Source organism: Mesoplodon mirus (assembly GCF_964341445.2).
Source record: "Mesoplodon mirus genome assembly, chromosome: 3".
In the NCBI taxonomy this organism is placed as follows: Eukaryota; Metazoa; Chordata; class Mammalia; order Artiodactyla; family Ziphiidae; genus Mesoplodon; species Mesoplodon mirus.
The window spans coordinates 4,053,255-4,073,896 of NC_138978.1; the positions used below are offsets into that span (position 1 = coordinate 4,053,255).

The following is a 20,642-nucleotide window of genomic DNA, read 5'->3' on the forward strand; positions in this document are numbered from 1 at the left end:
GGTATGTGTATATTTAATTTTATAGGAAACTGCTAAACTGTGACTTGCTTCTGGACTCTATTCCATTCATCTATGGGTCAATGCCTTTACCAACAGCACTTTATCGTAATTACTGTAGCTTTAATGAAAGTCTTGAAATTGTGTAGTATGAATCCTCCAACTTTATCGTTCTTTTCAAAATTCTTTTGACTCTTTCTAATTCCTTTGCTTTTCTGTATAAACTTTAGAATCAGCTTGTCTATATATACAAAAAAATCATGTAAGGATTTTGATTGAAATTGCATTAGACCTATAGGTCAATTTGGGGAGAATTTATATCTTTACTATGTGGAAACAGTCTTCCAATCCATAAAGATGTCTCTCCATTTATTTAGGTCTTCTTTGACTCAGCTTTTGTAAATAATGCTGTTTTTTAGATTTTGCTTTCCAACTGTTGTTAGTGTAAAGACATGTGATTGATTTTTCTATCTTGACCTCCTGTTGTATCCTGCAATCTCCCTAAACTTGTTTATTCTAGGAGCTTTTGGTAAATCCCTTGAGATTTTCCACACAGAAAATCACGTTGTCTGCAAATAAGATTTGTTCCTTCCTTTCCAATCTGTATGGCTTTTAAATTTCGTTTTCTTGCTTTATTGCACTGGCTAGAACTTCCAGTACAATGTTGAATAAGATGTTGAATACTGTGTATGGGGATCCTTCACTTGCTCCTGACCTACAGGGAAAAGAAGTCAATCTTTCACCATTAAGTGTGATGCTAACTAAAGGATTTTTGTAGATACTCTTATCAAGATGAGGAAGTTCCTCTTTATTCCTGTTTGCTCAGTTTTTGTCATAAATGGACGGTGAATTTTGTCAAATGCTTCTTCTGCATCAATTGTTATGATCATACGTTTTTCCTTCTTTAGGCTGTGACTATGATGAATTACATATTTTTGACTTTCAAATAGAAAATAGCCTTGCATTCCTGAGATAACCCCCAACTTGGTCATGGTGTATTATTCTTTTTCCATATTGTTGGATCCAATTTGCTAATATTTTGTTGAGTATTCTGCATCTAAGTTCATGAGGCTTATGTATCCATAGTTTTCTTTTCCTGTACTGCCTTTTTCTAGTTTTGATATCAGAGTAATGCAGGCCTTGTTACATGAACTGGGAATTGCTCCTATCTATCCTACTTTCTGGAAGAGAATGTATAAAATCAGTGTTATTTTTCCTTAAAGGAAAAAATGTTTAGGACAATTTACAGTGAATAGGCCTGGATAGTTCTTTTTCAAAAGTATTTTAACCATGAACTCATTTTCTATAAAGTTATAGGACTACTCAGATTATCTAGTTCATCTTTGATAGTTTGTTGTTTAAGACAAACTGATCCATCTCATCTAAATTTTCAAGCTTATGGGCATAGAGTTGTTCATAGTATTCTCCTAATATCCTTTTTAGACCTGTGTGGTCTGTAGTGGTATCCCTTCTTTCATTCCTATTATTAGTAATTTGTGTCCTCTCTTTTCTTTACTCTTTCAGTCTTATTAAAGGTTTGTCAATTTTATTGAGCTTTTCAAAGAATCAGTTTTTTATTTCACTGGCTTTCTCTAGTTTTTCCTCTATTGTTTTTCTGTTTTCAGTTTTATTAGTTTCTGCTCTTATCTTTATTATTGACTTTCTTCTGCCTTGCTTTAGGTTTATTTTCTTCTTCTTTTTCTAGTTTCTAAAAGTGGAATATTAGATTATTGATTTGAGACTTTTCTCTGTTGTTATATAAGCACTTAACGCTATAAATTTCCATGTAAGCACACTTTAGCTGCACCCTATGAATTCTGATATGTTGTACTTTCATTTTTGTTCAGTTCAAAATATCTCCTATATTTTCTTGAGGCTTCCTCTCTGACTTAATAGATTATTTAGAAGTGTATGAATTTCCAAGTGTTTCTAATTTTTTATGTTATCTTTGTTATTGGTTTCTAGTTTAATTCTAGAATATACCTTGTGTAATTTCAGTTCTTTTAAAATTAAAGCTTGTTTTATGATCCAGGATATGGTCTATCTTGGTGAATGTTCCATGTGCACTTGAAAAGAATGTGTATCCTGCTGTTGTTGAGTGGAGCATTCCATAAAGGTCATTTAGATCCAGATGCTTAATGATATTGTTCAGTTTTATATGTTGGTGATTCTCTATCTACATATTTATAGTTTACTCCAAGAGGAGTGTTGAAATATCCAACTACCACTGTCAATTTGTCTATTTCTTCTTTCTGCGCTATTAGTTTTTTGCATTTTGAAGCTCTGTGTTAGATGCATACACTTTTAGTATTGTATGTCTTCTTGGTGAATTGACTCTTTTATCATATGTAATATCCCTCTTAATTTCTAGCAATTTCTTTTGCTCCAAAGTCTACTTTGTCTGGTATTAATATAGCTACTCCAGTTATCTTTTGAATAGTGTTTGCACAGAATGGTTTTCCATCCTCTTACTTTTGACCTACCACATCATTGTATTTGAACTGAGTTCCTGGTAAACAGCATACAGTTGGACCTTGAGTTTTTATGCCACCTGACAACTTCTGTCTTGGAGTTGGTGTGTTCAGACTATTTATATGTCATGTAATTATTGGTGTGTCTGGATTCAGAACTATCATTTTATTATGATTTGTTCCCTCTGTTTTTCATTCCTGTTTCCCCTTCCTTGCCTTATTTTGAATTATTCCATTTTATCTATCTATTGGGTTTCTCACTGTCTCTTTGTATCCTATTTTTAGTGACTGCTCTAGGGTTTACAATGTAAATATTTAACTTTTCACAATCTACTCAAAATCTATATTTTATTACCGCAAGTGGAATGTAGAAAGCTTATCACCCTACAGGTCTCTTTACCCGCCCCCTTTGTATTATAGCTGTCTTACCTATTATACCTACATACTTTAAAAATCCTATCAGACACTGCTATACTTTTTGCTTCAACCATCAAACATATTTTAAAGAACTCAAAAGGAGGAGAATACTATATTATAGTTATCATTTTTGATGCTCTTCCTTCATTCCTGATGTACCAAGTTTTCAGCTGGTATCATTTCTCTTCTGTCTGAAGAAATTCCTTTAGCAATTCTCTTAGAGCATGTCTCCTGCCAATGAATTCTCTTAGTTTTAGTTCATCTGAGAATGTCTTTATCTCACCTTCATTCCTGCAGGACTTTTGCTGGAATAGAATTCTGAGTTCTGGTGTCTTTCTGTTACTGCTTTTAAAATGTTGCTCCATTTCCTTCTGGCCCCCGTGATTTCTGCTAAGGAACCTACAGATATTCAAATTATTGTCTCTGTGTAAGTAATTCATCATTTTTCTATGGCTGTTTTCAAGACTTTGTCTTTATTTTTTAGCAGTTTGATTATGATGTGTCTGGTTGTGGATTTCTTTGCATTTATCTCTGGGTTCACTGAACCTCTTCAATCTGTAGGTTTAAGTCTTTTGCCAAATTAGAGGAGTTTGCAGTCACTGTGTCTTCAAATGTTTTTTCTGCACAGAACCCTTTCTCTTCTACTGGGACTCTGATGACACAGGTGTTAGCCTTTGTGGTCCTGCCCCACACGTCCCTGAGGCTTCGTCCACTGTCTTCCAATCACTTTTCTCTCTGTGGTTCAAACTGGATAAATTCTATTGATTTACCTTCAAGTTCACTGACTGTTTCTTCTGTCATCCCCATTCTGCTATTGAGTCCACCTAGCGAATACTTTACTTTGGCAATTTTATTTTTCAGTTCTAAAATTTCCATTTGCTTCTTCTTTATCTTCCATCTCTTTGCTGAGACTTTCTGTCTTTCCCTTTGTTTCAAAAGTGTTCGCTCCGATTTACTGGAGCATTTTTATAATGCCTGCTTTAAAGGCTCTGTCTGATAATTCCAACATTTGTGTCACCTCAGTATTGATTGCTGTCTGTTGAATGTCTTTCCCTTACGAGTTGAGATTTTCCTCGTTCTTTGTCAATTAAGTTTAGATTGTATCATGGACATTCTGAATATCATATTATAAGATTCTGAGTCTCGTTTAAATCCTATGGAGAATGTTGATATTTTTGTTTAGTCAGGAATCCACCCAGTTGGGTTCAAGCCCCAGTTTCCAACCAGCCTCCTGTGGGTGGTGGTTTCAACACCAGTTCCATTTTCAAAGCCTGTGCAGTGATACTCAGGCCTCTCCTGCCGGGGGTCCACCCAGTGGGCAACTCCATCCACAGTCCAGTTCTCAAAGTCTGTGATATGCTGTGTAGGGTCAGATTCAGGCACGTGAAGCTGGGGGTTAGCTCAGCATTTCTTAAACAACTTTATGGGGTACTTTCCAAGCTCCTCCCTTCTCCAGATCCCCCTAGTTCTTTCCAGTTTCCCGGGGCTCCCCTTCCAATCCTCTGGCCAGACCCCACTGTGCTGCACACCTCTGGTAACAGTACCTGAATGCAAGGCCAAGCAGTGGGGAGACAGAAGTGGGGTTGTTTTTTAAGTGCAGGAGTGTATAAAAGAGCTAAAGTTCCCATCTATCATTACTGTAAGACAATATACAATTTCCAAAATTGATATACTAAGAAATAACAGTAGAAGCATAATATTTAGAAAACAAAGTAAATACCATATGTCACAGCTAAGAGTTGAAAGCGGCTGCCTCTGGAGATATTAATTTTTTTAAAGACAATTATTTGCTCAAGGAAAGAATACAGGAGTTGTTTAAGAAGGAAAACATAATCATAACACACTACTTACCTTCACAGCAAATAATCATAATCACATAAACCACAAAATTTACTTAGTAAAAAATTATAGGATGTGTATAGCATGGGGTTTTTTTGGGGGTTTTTTTTTGGGTTTTTTTTTTGCGATACACGGGCCTCTCACTGTTGTGGCCTCTCCCGTTGCGGAGCACAGGCTCCAGACGTGCAGGCTCAGCAGCCACGGCTCACGGGCCCAGCCGCTCCGTGGCATGTGGGATCTTCCCGGACTGGGGCATGAACCCGTGTCCCCTGCATCAGCAGGCGGACTCTCAACCACTGCGCCACCAGGGAAGCCCTTGGCATGTATTTTTCTTCTTTAACATCTGCCACTCCTACTCAACTGTAAGTTCCATGGGATTAGAGATAGTTTTCCCGGAGCAGATACAGGTGTTCAATAAAAAGTCACGGAATGAACAAACAAGATGATCTGACGGGTGCACAGGCAGAGACCAGGCTTACCTAGGTTCCCACCCCTGTGACTGGGTAGCTGCTGGCACTGCTCCATGAGATGAGAAACGCAGGCAGAAGCAGAGTAGCGCTTTTAGAGAGCAGGAGAGCGAATCAAGTTTGTGGCCAGGGGCAGTTCACTAGTTTAGCTAATTCTATCTGTTTAGAGTAGTGGTCCTCAACTGGGGACGATTTTGCCCCCAGAGGAACACGTTCAGCTATGTCTGCAGACATTCAGGCTGTCATCACTGGGGGGATGCTACTGGCATCTAGTGGGAAGAGGCCAGGGATGCTGCTTGACACACCTTCCAGTGCCCAGGACAGACCCACAGCAAAGAATTACCTGGCCCCAAACGCTAATAGCGCTGAGGTTGAGAAACCCTGATTAGAAGTGACATTCCTCATGAAAAATGATGGTATTTAATATATTTGTGTCCTTAAGATAGTCAAACCTTCACAACACTTATGCTCCAATATAGTTTACACACTTAAAAAAAAGCAAAGGAAATGTAGTGGCATGACAAGGCTAAAATTAAACAGAATAAGGATTTATTTACATACATACATACACAGAGAGAGAGAGAGAATGAGAATGAGAAAATGGCAATGACTTCAGGATTTCTAATGGCAATTTTATAATAAGGGCTCAAACCAGACCATGTGGGAATGAAGCAAAATGTGGCCCCATAATGAGGGACACTGCTTATAATAAGGAAAGCTGCACAATCAGCTGCTCCCTTATTCAGGTTCCCAAAGCATAATCCAAACCACAAATAATAACACGGAAAATAATGTTTGTCACTAGACTCAGCACACGGATGACATACTGAAATAACAGGTCTGGTCCTTTACCTAAGAAAAATTAGACAATTGAGTCCTAAAAGCCTCCTGTTTGTGCTGCTGAGACAGGATGGGTATATTTCAGGAATGTCAGCAGGAGAATCAAACAACACACCCAGGCAAAAACGCTGTCACAACCCATTAGCAGTGTCAGGAAGGACTTGGGACATCAGCCAGAGCAGTGGTGTCACACAGTGTCTGTGGCCCCCAGGTCTCTGCTCCCCACCCCGCAAGGCCGCCAACAGGCCAGTGGAGGCCAGGGGATAAGACTCACACACACATGCTTCCACTGGCCCTGTCCCACTTTTATTTGCTTTCTATACTGGGGATCAGAGAAAGCTTCATTTCAAAATAGATTTTTTTTTTAAGTCCTGCTGTGGTCCCTCCCCTCCAGACACAGCTGGAGAGAGTTGAGGTCCAGTGGGTGTGAGTGACAAGCCACAAAGACCAGCCAGGGCAGTGCCCACCGCCCGGCTCCCATCCCAGCCTTGTGCACACGAGACACAGCCCCCAGTGCATCAAACGTTTCAAGAGGGCCTTTTTATTAAGGGAACCCTCCTACACTGTTGGTGGGAATGTAAGTTGGTGCAGCCACTGTGGAAAACAGTAGAGAGGTTCCTCAGAAAACTAAAAATAAAATTACCACAGGATCCAGCAATCCCACTCCTGGGCATATATCTGGAGAAAACTCTAATTCAAAAAGATACATCCATCCCAATGCTCACAGAAGCACTAGTCACAATAGCCAAGACAGGGAAGCAAACTGTCCATGGACAGATGAATGGATAAAGAAGATGTGGTACATATATACAATGGAATACTACTCAGCCATAGAAAAGAACAAAATAATGCCTTTTACAGCAACATGGATGGACCTAGAGATTATCATACTAAGCGACGTAAGTCAGAAAGAGAAAGACAAATACCATACAATATCACTTATATGTGGAATCCAAAATATGACGCAAATGAACCTGTCTATGAAACAGAAACAGAATCAGGGACATAGAAAATAGACTGGTGGTTGCCAAGGGGGAGGGGGTTGGGGGGGGAAGTTTGGGATTAGCAGATGCAAATTGGTGTATTCAGAATGGATAAACAACAAGGTCCTACTGTATAGCACAGGGAACTATATTCAATATCCTGTGATAAACCACAATGGGAAAGAATATGAAAAAATGTACATATATATATGTTAACTGGGTCACTTTGCTGTACAGCAGTAATTAACACAACATTGTAATTCAACTATACTTCAATAAAAAATAAATTTTAAAAAAAAGAGGGCTTTTTAAAAAGCACAGAAGTGGATCTCATGGCACCATGTACACAAATAAGAGTCACAGGCCCCGCAGGTCACCTTGAAAGACTGATACATGACCGGGGACATTATAAGACCCCAGATAAAACTGGCCTCAGTGAGTTCACAGCCGACTATGACTCAGAAACCACACTTATTTTTTAAGTGTGCACAGCCATGACGTGAAAAAAACAGTGCTCATGAAACATCAGCAAACATATTTGTCAGCTTCTGACTTTGAAAATGCATGAACTTGCTAGAAGCTCATAGAAAATAATCATACTTACGGAACCTCTAACAATTTACCTCTTCGGAGCTCATGCTGGCTGGGGGTACCTTATAGACCAGACAATGCGAGGGGTTGGGCTGGATCCCACCCTGTAGAGGTAACGTCACCCGCCCGGAGCTGGCTTCCAGCACGGGGTTCCAGACAGCCCAGCGCACCATGTGCATACATGCCAGGTTCGACAAGGAGGTGACCGAAGCTGCCTGGAATGGAAACAAAGCACATTGGTCATGAGTCATTACCAAGCCCACTTGGGTGGGGGAAATCAACAGTGCTTTCCTGGTAAAATTTCACTAGAGAGCAGTATAGCAAGGCAGGGGGTCATCACAAAAGAAAAAACAGCCACAGGAGGAGGACACGGCATCACATCAGTGGCTCAAAGAGAGCAGGGAAGCCAGACTCTGGTTCTGGGACCCCACCCCCCTAACCAGGACCCTCTTGAAGACCAACACCATCTTTATGACTCCTCCTCTTCCTGTAGGATCTTCCTGCAGGTTTTCGAACACTCTGTGCCTTACCAATATCTACCCAAATCCATGAATAAAACACCAGGAATGGCACTTTGCGTTAGTGATGAGACACTTTGTAAAATGATGAAGAAAACACATGGTTATTGGGAGATTGGGATTGACATATACACATTACTATGTATAAAATAGATAACTAAGGGACTTCCCTGGTGGTGCAGTGGTTAAGAATCCACCTGCCAAAGCAGGGGACACAGGTTTGAGCCCTGGTCCGGGAAGATCTCACATGCCGCAGAGCAACTAAGCCCGTGTGCCACAACTACTGAGCCTGTACTCTAGAGCCTGTGGGCCACAACTACTGAGCCCGCACGCCACAACTACTGAAGCCCGCAAGCCTAGAGCTCGTGCTCCGCAACGAAGAGTAGCCCCCGCTCGCCGCAACTAGAGAAAGCCCGCGCACAGCAATGAAGACCCAATGTAGCCAAAAATAAATAAATAAATAAAATGAAAAGTAAATAATAAAAAAAATAAAATAGATAACTAATGAGAACCTAATGTATAGCACAGGGAACTCTACTCAATGCTCTGTGGTGACCTAAATGGGAAGAAAATCCAGAAAAGAAGGGATATATGTACACATATAGCTGATTCACTTTGCTGTACAGTAGAAACTAACACAACATTGTAAAGCAACTGTACTCCAATAAAAATTATTTTAAAAAAAAGAATACACGTGGATATTCAATTGAGCGTTATTAGCACAGTTTCTCCCCCAAAGTTTCAGCTCCTAATGGTATGTTCTGTCTATGTAACTTATGTGTAATTAGGAAATCAGTCAGGCTGAATGTTACATGCTGTTCCTTCTTTCACTGTCTCTATCATTGGCCAGATGCAAGGGAAGAGGACCCTAGGACAGTCCTCAGAATTAGCCTCCACGTTCAAACAAAGCCATTTTCACAAATACGGCTTCAGGGCTTGATTCAGTAGTGTTTTAAAGAAACCACTTTCATCCGCTTATTCAAAAAGCAGCGAGAGGGACTTCCTGGCGGTCATATGGTTAAGACTTCACCTTCCAATGCAGGGGGTGCAGGTTCGATCCCTGGTCGGGGAGCTAAGATCCCACATGGCTCATGGCCCAAAAACCAAAACATAAAACAGAAGCAATATTGTAGCAAAATTCAATAAAGACTTTAAAAATGGTCAAAAAAAAAAAAAAAAAGCAGCAAGAATAAAGCGGAACTCGGAGTGGGCCGTGGTCGGGTCCTGAAATTCCTGCTCGGCTGGGCAACAAGACTTGTGATCCACCCCATTATGGCAGCTTCAGAAACAACGGCTCTGCCCCAGGCCCTGAATGGCAGATTCTGCAGGTTCCCTGGCACGTCGGCTCCCCCAGGAAGGCCATTTTGCCGCCAGAGGACACGGGGCGCTTGGCGACACCAGGTGAGACCGGAGCCCAGGAACCCCAAGAGCCCAGCGGCACTAACCACAGTCAGACTGACAGCCGGGACTCGGGGCAGCAGCCTCGCCCGCCTCTGCCCCACAATTCCCAGCCTCAGTGGTAATGCTGCGGAGAAGCCACCCAAAGGCGGCAGGTGTAAAATGCAACATGGCCACAGCATCTCCCTTCCTGGGAGGACGAGCGCAAAGACATGCGTGGTTCCTCAGTGTCGCCGGGCAGCTGAGGGAGCCGATGGCCCTCCGACCCTCTTGACCACCGGCTGCTGCACGCACGAACCCAGCCACCCCCAAACTCAGGCCGCGGTCACAGGGAGGCTGACAGCCTTCAAGGAGGGGGCCTCAGACACTCAGAAGGAATGGAAGCCCAAGCCTGCGTGTGATGGTGCAGACCACGGTCCCAACGGAAAGGCGATGCCAACGGGGACCCTCTGACCCGAGCTGTGTCTGGGGCCACGGAGGCAGGGAAGGCTCCAGCGGTGTGCCCGGGGCTCCCCACGGACCCTGCTCATGTGGCTGGACACGGGTGAGCTGTGTGCCACTGTCACAGCCAGGACTTGACTGCACTCAGGTAAAGGGCAGATTGTCACACACACACACACAAAAGGACTGTGGCTGGAATCCAGCACAGGCGGCTTGATGGCCAACTGGCTCAAACCACAGCAGAGGGTGTGCACGAGGGGACCCCACTACAGAACAGGAAGCGTGCATTTCATCCACGTCAGTCTTCCCAGACTGTTCCAGATGCTATCCCATCCCGTTATATCCTTTATATCCATGTCGGGGAACATCCAGAATCAGTGTCTGGTTGTGAATTAATCTCTCTTTCCTGAGGCCCCCTCGTAACTGGACCTCACACCACCCACTTCAGCTTATTCTGACCCTTTACTGGAGCCAAACTTCAGACCATGGGTGGGATACTTCATACCACCACATGAGCAAGGGTTTGGGTCCCTGTCAACTCAATGAGGAAAAAAAAAAAAAAACCCACATCCTGGAAGTACAAGCAAAGAATCAGCCGAGTTAAGAATCTTAAGAGTCTGATTCTGTGCCATAACTTTCAGTGTCTGTCAAATACAAAGACGGCGGTCTGCCCTTCCCAGCCCGTTAGCCACTGACAGGATAAAACGGTACTGAACAACTACAGTGTACCAGGGAAAAGTTGATATAAGTCTATTGCTTTTTAAAAATAAATTATAAATGTATTAGCAAAACTGGCCACTAAAAAAACTATAAGGATTCAATACTACCTAGACTACGTTTGCAAACAGCCGTCTCCCAAAAAATTCGTAAATTTATTACACGATCCAAATGAAAATAAAAAACGTGCCCCCATTTTCATGCTAATTGGGCAACCCCTTCTGGCTTAACCTTTCAAACGCGGTGACTGATCCCCAGCTTCCAGTTTCACACACCTTTGGATTTCCTCATCCTCAGTCTGCACAGCACTCTTCTGTGGAAGGCAGCTGTCAGTTACACAAACATCCACTTCCCACACTTTGTTTTAACAGCCCAGGAACAAAACCTAGAAGAGGCAGGAGGGATCCTCCCCCGAGCCTCCAGAAGGAACAAGGCCCTCCCGACACCTCGATTGTGGCCCAGCAGATTCTGGATCCAGAACTGACTGAGAGAGAATAAACGTCTGTTGTTTTAAGCCAAGTAGTTTGTGGCAATGTGTTCAGGTCGCCCCAGGAGGAATCCCCTCGGCCTCTGTCCTCAGACCAACTCAGAAATCCCTTCGAGGCAGGTAAAACTTCAGGTTATTTCACGAGGTTGATTTTCCTTTAGATCTTCAGTGAGACCTAATTCCTCCTGCCAGGGCCCCCTGTCACCCACTGGGCCCCCTCCCTGCTAACTCTGGTCACCGCAGCCCAAGGCCCAGAAACACACTGCAGAGGTGACAGGGAACCCATGGGGTGGGGGGAGGTCCCCTGGCCCTGAGGCCACCTCCCGAGACAGAGTTGGGCCCGAAGGCCAGACCCTGGATGGGGGCAGCCACGCTGGGGCCCCTGGTGAGCACAAATGAGAAAAGCAAACTGTTGTGTCAGAACGTGTCCAAATGTCCCCGACAGCACACACATCACAGAGGCTGTGGTGACCGAGAGTCACAGAGAGAGATTTAGGAAGCACGGGACAGACGGAGGAAAGGGGCAGAAAGCAGCCCGGCCTGGGCCAGGCACAGGTCTGTTCTGGGGTGTCCCTCACATGCACCGGCCCACGTGACCCTCTGCACCGTCCGCGAATGCTGACCACGGAGGGAGGGCCAAGGCCCACCCCAGCGGCACAGACCAGGGAGCACGCACCCACCTACGAGCCGGGCCAGTCCACATTGGCAGCTGGCGGCTCTGAGGTCTCAGAGCTGGGCCACAGGCAACGCACAAGGTTAAGATGACTTGTTTCCCACATCCTCCTGAGAGGACACTGGGTGCCTGGCCACTGAGGTGAACCTCGCAAGGCCCGAGAGCCTGAAACACACCCAAGGGGAAGAGTTAGGAGAGAAACAGGCGTCCAGAGCCGGAATCTCGCCCCTCCTTCCTGCCAAGGAGCACGAGGCACCCAGGACCACCGGGCCAAGCGAAGGCTCACAAACCACACACCATCAGCCCTAGGTCATTCCTTCCAGAAATGGATCGATTATACGCCAAAAGCTTTTCCAACTCAGACGTACAGAGAACGCGGCAGCTGCTGCAGACTGATTTCCTTCATCCACATTCAGGGTGGAAAAGGAAACCTAACGACATATAATCAAAGTCGTTTAAGCTGCCCGTATACGACACAGTGTCTGCAGAGTCATTTAAAAGCACAGTAATCGTTTGGCAGGCAATATTTTCATTTCATTCTACAGAGCACAGTAATTATTTTTAAACATACACATGAGCAATGAAAAACAACAGGGGTATGGTTTTAAGAAAGCTGGAAACCTAGAATGACTCTTCATACTGGCTAAAGGGCTCATAACACTCTGGTCCCCTTTGCAAAAAAGATATCAACTCAACAAGAGCTGAAAGAAGCAATAGGGAATCCTTCCTGAGTTTGGGGCCGTGGCTGGTGAGGTGGACAGGCGTGCAGCCTCTTGTCTTTCGGAGTCTGCGACCCAGCAGCCAGAGCATGGGCACTCCAGGGACTTTGTATGTGCGTCCTCTGGAGAACCGGCCCCTTGCCGGGGTCCGCTTCCCTCCTCGCATCTCCCGCTGGGTCCTACAGAGCCCTTGACCTTGGGGCTCAGGCTTGGTAGCCTGGCATCCCTTCCTGCAGGCACCTCTGTTCCACGGGGCCGTGACCGCAGTGCAGGTCAACAGGGAACTCCACGGCCTGGAATAACGGCTACTACAGGGAAGGGATGCACTGAGGCCAGCCCTAGCCTTTCTATGAGGGGTTCCTAGTGGGGTCTCAGGAGAAGGCGGCTCGCTTGCGTTCGGAGTCACCACTCGGGGAAGAAGTAAGCCTGAAGCTGTCTGCTGCCACCCCTACCCCAACCCCCAGGGCACCATGACATCCTGAGCACAGCGGGAGAGAAGCGGGCAACAGAGAAACACGCAGGGCAGGCGAGGGAACGCAGGGGAGAGGGACGGAGGGGAACAGCCTCCATGCCAGCCAGGCTGAGGCCGTGCGAAGGATGCAAGACCTGAAAGAAAAAGTCGGCCAGCTGGACTTGAAACCAAGAAGCAGCATTACCACTGGGGACAAGTGGTAAAGAGGACATGGGATCTCTCTGCTTATTTCTTACAACAGCATGTGAATCTGTAATGACGTCAAAATACAGTGTAATTTAAAAAACAGTGAGGTACATGACAAAAGCTATATAAAGTGCTGGTTAAAAAAAAAAAAAAAAAACTGTTTAATGACTGTCCACAAAAAAAGAAGATCCAGAACACATGAAAGAGAAAATCCCACTTACAAGAGCAATACAAAAATTAAATATCTATGAATAAACTTAGTAAGAACTGTTCAACTGTTTAAAATCTACATTGTAAACCTATATTTAAAATCACTCCCAGGGCTTCCCTGGTGGCGCAGTGGTTGAGAGTCCACCTGCCGATGCAGGGGACGCGGGTTTGTGCCCCGGTCCGGGAGGATCCCACATGCCACGGAGCGGCTGGGCCCATGAGCCATGGCCGCTGAGCCTGCGCGTCCGGAGCCTGTGCTCCGCAACGGGAGAGGCCACAACAGTGAGAGGCCCGCGTACCAAAAAAAATCACTCCCAAAAGACACAAAAACAGAAGTGGACCAACAGAAAGACCTCCCTGCTTCCTGGTTAGGACATCGCAAATTAATAAATTTAATGCAATCTCAATAAAAATGCCAACGAGCTCTCTTTATGGAGCTAGACCTGTTGATGCTGAAGTTCCTCGGGAAAAGCAAACGTGGGAAGAGCAGTAAGAGCCAGGAAGGGGAGGGGCTGCAAGCCGCACCCACCACCGAGAGACCCAGCAGCCCAGGGGCCGTGATGCCGTGGTCCCAGCACAGAAACAGAGCAGCCACAGGCAGAATAAAGGTCTAGAAGCAGATGCAAGTATAAACGGAGATCTAGCGTATAACTAAGAGGCATCTTAAATCACTGCAGCACAGAAGGACTTTTTAATAAGTAGCATCGGGACAACTGGATGGCCACTGGAAAAAGATAAAATGAGATCCATTCCTCACACCACAAAGGAGATCTAAACCTAAAAATTGAAACTATACACGTACTAGGAGAAAACACGGATAAATTCTTCTATAGGAGTAGGGAAAGGCTTTTTAACTACGACTCAAAATCCAGATAAAATGAAAAAAAAGACTTGTACATTTGACGGCATCAAAAAATTTTGAAGTTTACATGATGTTATGGACTGAATGTTTGTGTTCCCCAAAATTCATACATTGAAGCCCTAATTCCAAAGTGATGGCATCTGGAGGTGGGCCTTTGGGAGGTACTTAGGTTTAGATGAGGTCATGACAGTGGGGCCCCCATGGTGGGATTAGTGCCCTTATAAGAAGAGAAAGAGAGGGCTCCCCCTCTCCCTCCACACACATACACCACTGAAAGGCCACGTGAGCACACAGCGAGAGGGTGGTGTCCACAAACCAGGAAGAGAGGCCTCACCAGGAACCAGATCTGCAGGCGCCTTGATCTTGGACCTCCAGCCTCCAGAACTGCGGGAAATACATGTCTGTTGTTTAAGCCACCCAATATATGGCATTTTGTTACAGCAGCCTGAGCAGACTAAGACACGTGGCCCGAAAAAATCAGGGACGAGGGGAATAAGAAGACAAATGACAAAACTGGGAGAAAATATCTGCAATATATGTCTCAGATAAAGCGAGGAAGTATCCTTAACATACAAAAAGAGCTCTTAACATTTGATGACAAGGTGCAAGAGCACTACAGAAAAATGGGCAAAAGACATGAATAGACAACTCACACACATATGAAAACATGTTCAACTTCATTTATAATCAGAGAAATGCAAATTCAACTACACTGTGATACCATTTCTTGCCCATCAGATTAGCAGAACTCAAAAGCTTGACGATGCAACTACTGGTGAGCCAGTGGGGAGACAGGTCCCCCAGTACACTGCCAGTGAGAACAGAACAGCGTGCAAACCCTCTGGAGAAACTGGACAACAGCTAACAACACAATATATACATTTAACCTCCAATCCAGCAAACCCACTTCTAGGAACTCACCCTGAAGGTGCCCCTCCTACAATACAAAAGTGCACACGCACAAGACCATTCATTTCAGCATCACTTACAGCTGCAAAATACTGGAAACTATCTGAATATCCAAATATAGATAATCGGGCAAATAAACTGCACAGAACAATGGAGCAAGTGCAGCTGGAAAAAGAAGCGGGGAGGCAGGACTGCCGGGTGGGACTGCCAGGGTGAGCTGGGCCGGGGAGAAGACGCAAGGAGCCGCAAGGACCACGCACAGGTCTGCTGCCCCCCACCCCCGTGTGTAAAGGGGAGCTGAGTCAACGCCCACACATCTGTGATATTCGCACAAAGCAGCCCAGGAAGGAGGGACCCCGAGCAACAGAGCTGGCTCCCACCAGGAGACTCTTCTCGGACCACCTTTTGGTAGAACTTTGACTTTCAAAACTGTATTTGTGTTCTTTATATTCAAAAAATAAAACTAAATCGGGGCTTCCCTGGTGGCGCAGTGGTTGAGAATCTGCCTGCTAATGCAGGGGACACGGGTTCGAGCCCTGGTCTGGGAGGACGCCACATGCCGCGGGGCAACTGGGCCCATGAGCCACAACTACTGAGCCTGCGCATCTGGAGCTTGTGCTCCGCAACAAGAGAGGCCGCGATAGTGAGAGGCCCGCGCACTGCGATGAAAAGTGGCCCCCACTTGCCACAACTAGAGAAAGCCCTCGCACAGAAACAAAGACCCAACACAGCAAAAATAAATTAATTAATTAATAAACTCCTACCCCCAACATCTAAAAAAAAAAAAAAACTAACTCAATAAGGACGGGCAGGGGAAATAACTATAAAACTGAAAGCAAAGAGAAACAGAAGGACCTGACTGCATTCAGATGAACAGCGTGAACACACAGAAGGGGCCAAGCCAAGGGACCCAGGACAACACTGGCTGTTCCCCTGGGTCTCGGCTGCTAACGAACCCTGAACTCTGCCTGGTAGGTTTGTTTCTGACAGCTGTCTGGGTGAAGCTACTCTGACATTACTTTAGGCGCATCCTAAGATTGAGCAAGCGAGTTGCCATGCGGACGGCACTGGGAGCCAGGCTTCTCTGCGGAAGGAGAGGTGCAAACATGGAAGGTGAAGCCTGGGGCGCCCCGCCAGGTGGATGGGGCTCAGCAACAGCTCAACTGCTAAGCCGTGTGTATGCACGCGGATGCGTGTACATGTGTGTGCGTCTATTTAAGTACGTGTATGTAGGCGTACCTGTGTGTGCGCATATACGTGCATGTGTGTTTCCATATGTAAACCGTCCTAGCTCTGTCCACTGAGCGGGCTTAGAAACAAAGACGATCCCAGCGCCCAGGCCTGGATTCTAACACATTTCCCTTTAAAAAGAGCCAGGGCTCATCAAAACCAAGGAAAGTCTGAGAAACTGTCACAGTCCAGAAGAGCCTGAGGAGACATGATGACTAAATGTCATGTGGCCTCCTGGATGGGGTCCTGGAGCAGAAAAGGACGTTAGGTAAGGAAATTCGACTTACCTCAAGTATGGACTTAGGTTAGTAACAATGCATCAATGCTGGTTCATTAGGCGTGACAAATGTACCATCCTAATGATGTTAATAATAGGGGAAACTGGGAATGGGTATATGGGATCTCTCTGCACTATCTTCGCTGTTTTTCTGTAAATCTAAAGCTTTCCCAAAATAAAAAGCGTTTTAGAAAAAGGAAGAGGTGGTAAACCACAGCTCCCCACATAAATGGCTGATTCCAGAGCTGGAACAGGGAAGAGGCAAGATGAGCCTGAAGCATCTTCTGCCAGAAAGCCAGAAAACGCTCAAAAAACAAAACATGATGGGGGATGTCACAGGGACACAGCCTGAAGGGACTCTGGCTAAGTATAGGACAATCTGAACACCACAAATAATTAGGGGTGGTCATTTTAAAAACAGGGATCCAGAAGTCCATACCAATATGGACTCAATGGCCGAATCAATCAATCCATCCATCCGCGGGGGAGAAGGGAGGGTTCTAGACAGTAGAAAGGCATGTGGGGGAAAGGCTGGGGTTGGAAATCATATTTCTGAGAGAGGCAGCAATGGATGCCAACCTAGGGGGACATTCAGACAAGGAGCAAGTATCTGCGCAGCTTAAAGAGGCTCCCCACGGTCTGCTTATTAGTTGCAAGGAGGAAAACAGTAACTCCACAGCGGAGACGTTACACAACACCCAACCAACGACCCAAGTGAACAAGGCCAGTGGGGTTCAGATGGACACCACACACCTACACCTGCGGGCATGAGACCCTGGGGACACGTCTCACACAGTGTCCAGCAGGGTGCACAACCCAACTCCACCAGGAGAGGACATCAGCAAATCCAAAATACGGAACTTCCTCTCTAGAACATTTTTTAAAGGAGGGAGAATATGGCATAAAAAATAAAGTCTTAAAAAGACAAAGAAAGGCTGTGGAGCTGATCCAGGTTGAAGGAGACCACAGAGCCGTGTGATCCTGCACTGGGTCCTGTACTGAGAGAAACACTGCAAAGGACACGGCTGGACGGATGGGCAGAACCGAAAGGTGGATGGGAGATGGGGGAGTGGAGTGGATGCTAAGTGAACTGAGGTTGACCCCTGCACTGTGCTTACACAGGGGACACCCTCAATCTTGAGGAGGCACGGAGGCATTTAGGGGTCAGGAGCATGATGTCTGCAGTTTACTCTCAAGTGGTTCAGAAAAAAATACGTGTGTTGAGTCTACATACATGCACACGTGCACGCGTGCACACACACACACACACACGGGGAGGGAGGGAGGAAACATGAGCAAGCGAGTGCAACTAAAGCAAATGGGGCAAATGTAATCAGTCAGTGAAACTGGACCAAGACTAAACCAGTATTTTTTGTATTTCTGTAACTTGTCGGTAAGTTTTCACAGAAATAGAAAGGTTTTGACAGAACAAAATAAAGTCCTACTATGCCTTTAAAAAAAAACACAGTGTGAAGAAAATGAAAAGGCAAGCCACAGACTGAAAAAATATTCACAATCTATGTATCTGACAGAGAACTTATATCCAAAATATATAAAAGAAACTCCCATCCACGCAATAAAAAAGGCAAACAACCCAAAACAATGGAATGACCACTTGACAAAGGCAGATTAGGAACGGCCAACAAACACACAAACAAGTACACAGTATCACTGGTCGCCACGGAAATGCAAAGCAAAGCCACAGTCACAACCCCTAAAGTGCCTAAAATTAAAATGACAAGCGGAATCCAATGCTGGTGAGCATGCAGAGGCACCAAGCTCTCAGACAGCGCTGGTGCGACCACCTGGAAAAGCTGGCACTGCTTAAAAGGAAAGCGCACATCTGTCTGTGACCCAGCCACTGTGCTCCACGGTATTTACCAAAGAGAAATGAAAATATACGTCCATAAAAAGACTTGCCCAGGGCTCCCCTGGTGGTGCAGTGGTTGAGAGTCCGCCTGCCGATGCAGGGCACACGGGTTCGTGCCCCAGTCTGGGAGGATCCCACATGCCGCAGAGCGGCTGGGCCCGTGAGCCATGGCCTCTGAGCCTGCGCGTCCGGAGCCTGTGCTCTGCAACGGGAGGGGCCACAACAGTGGGAGGCCCGCGTACCATAAAAAAAAAAAAAAAAAAAAAAAAAAAGACTTGCCCAAGAATGTTTCGGGCAGCTCCGTTCATAAAGTAGAAAAGCCCACCAAGCGAAAAATGAAGAAACAAATTCACAGGACAGAAAACTCAGCCATAAAAATGAATGAACCGGGACTTCCCTGGTGGCGCAGTCGTTAAGAATCCGCCTGCCAACGCAGGGGACACGGGTTCGAGCCCTGGTCCAGGAAGATCCCACATGCCGCAGAGCAACTAAGCCCGTGCGCCACAACTACTGAGCCTGCGCTCTAGAGCCCACGAGCCACAAATACTCAGCCCACATACCTCGACTACTGAGGCACGCGTGCCTGGAGCCCGTGCTCTGCAACAAGAGAAGCCACCGCAATGAGAAGCCCACGCACCGCAACGAAGAGTAGCCCCCGCTTGTCGCAACTAGAGAAAGCCCGCACGCAGCAACGAAGACCCAACGCGGCCAAAAATAAATAAATAAGTAAATTTTTAAATTTAAAATAAAAAATGAATGAACCACGTGAATGAATGTCCAAACCATTATGCTGGATGGGAGAAATCCAGACACATAAAGCATATTCTACATTATTCCATTTAGATGAAGTTCAAAAATAGGCAAAACCCATCTGTGGTTGTAGTGGGCTGAATAATGGCCCCCAAAGATATCAGGCCCTAATCCCCAGAACTCGTAAATATTACTTTGTAAGGTCAAGGGATCTTTTCAGACAGGATCAAGTTGAAGATCTTGGGAAGGAAAGATCATCCTGGACTACCTGACTGGCCCTAAATGCAGTCACGAGTGTCCTTATTAGAGGGAGGCGAAGCGGGGTTTGAGACACACACCGAGGAGCGGGCCATGCCAACGTGGAGCAGCAGAGACGTGAAGATGCAGGCCTGCAAGAGTGGAGGGATGGGGCCACAGCCAAGGACTGCCAGCAGCCCCCGAAGCTGGAAGAGGCAGGGAGGAGCACCCACTGTGGCCTCCAGAGGGAGCACAGCCCTGCCCACACCTTGTTTCCAGCCCAGTGATACTGACTCCAGACTTCTGGCCTCCAGAACTATGAGAGAATACATATCCATTGTTTTACCCTATCAAATGTGTGGTAATTTGGTAAGCAGTCACAGAAAATTCATGAAGTTTCTAAAGATAAAAACCAAGCCAGCAATTGCTGACAGGGGGTGGGAACTACCTGGGAGGGACAGGAGCGGACTTCTGGAAGAGTAGAGAGGTTCTGCACCTTGGAAGCGGTGGGGGAGACACAGGTGACACTAGTCAGAACTCACAGAAGTAAGCGTAGACCTGTACAGGTCACCAAAGGTAAGCTTTACTTCAAAAACAGAACAGTCACGTGAGCCCTGAAGTGCCTGAGACCAGACCCTTCCTCGACTTGCCAGATCTACCAGGAGAGTCGCTTTCTGTTGCTTAAGCTGGACTGAATGGAGTTTCTGTTTCTAGTAACCATAAGAGTCTCAACTCACACGCCTACAGAGACGTGCATTTGCACCAAAGAAGTCCAGCAGTTATACAGGCTCTTCGTCACCTGCACCCAGAATGACTCCACCTGCCTCGCTCCCAGGAGTGGGAGGCATCGGCCTTTTTCTGATTCTACAGGATGTAAGATGCGCCACGCCCCCCAACTAAGCACACTGCCTGAGCAGGAAAGGTTACGGGTGGGGTGCTGCAAGAGAAAAGGAAGGATGCCGCAGAACATGGAAGCTTCTGTGCATTGCATACCAATATCCTGAGCAATCACCAAATTAATAATGGATGGGGGATTCCTCCAGATCATTTCCTGAAGCCGTGTGAGGAATTGACTTGAGCA

The 20,642-nt window shown here is 45.8% G+C and overlaps 1 protein-coding gene across 3 annotated transcripts in view; it reads right to left on the reverse strand.

Annotated features, from left to right (window-relative positions):
- The window catches only part of NPHP4 (nephrocystin 4), a 133,429-nt gene that overhangs the window by 59,757 nt on the left and 53,030 nt on the right, over window positions 1–20,642 (reverse strand). For all 3 annotated transcript variants that reach the window (XM_082612521.1, XM_082612520.1, XM_082612522.1), the window contains exon 11: window positions 7,638–7,820. In XM_082612521.1, coding sequence (XP_082468647.1) covers window positions 7,638–7,820 — 183 coding nt within the window. The remainder of the gene's footprint in view (window positions 1–7,637; window positions 7,821–20,642) is intronic.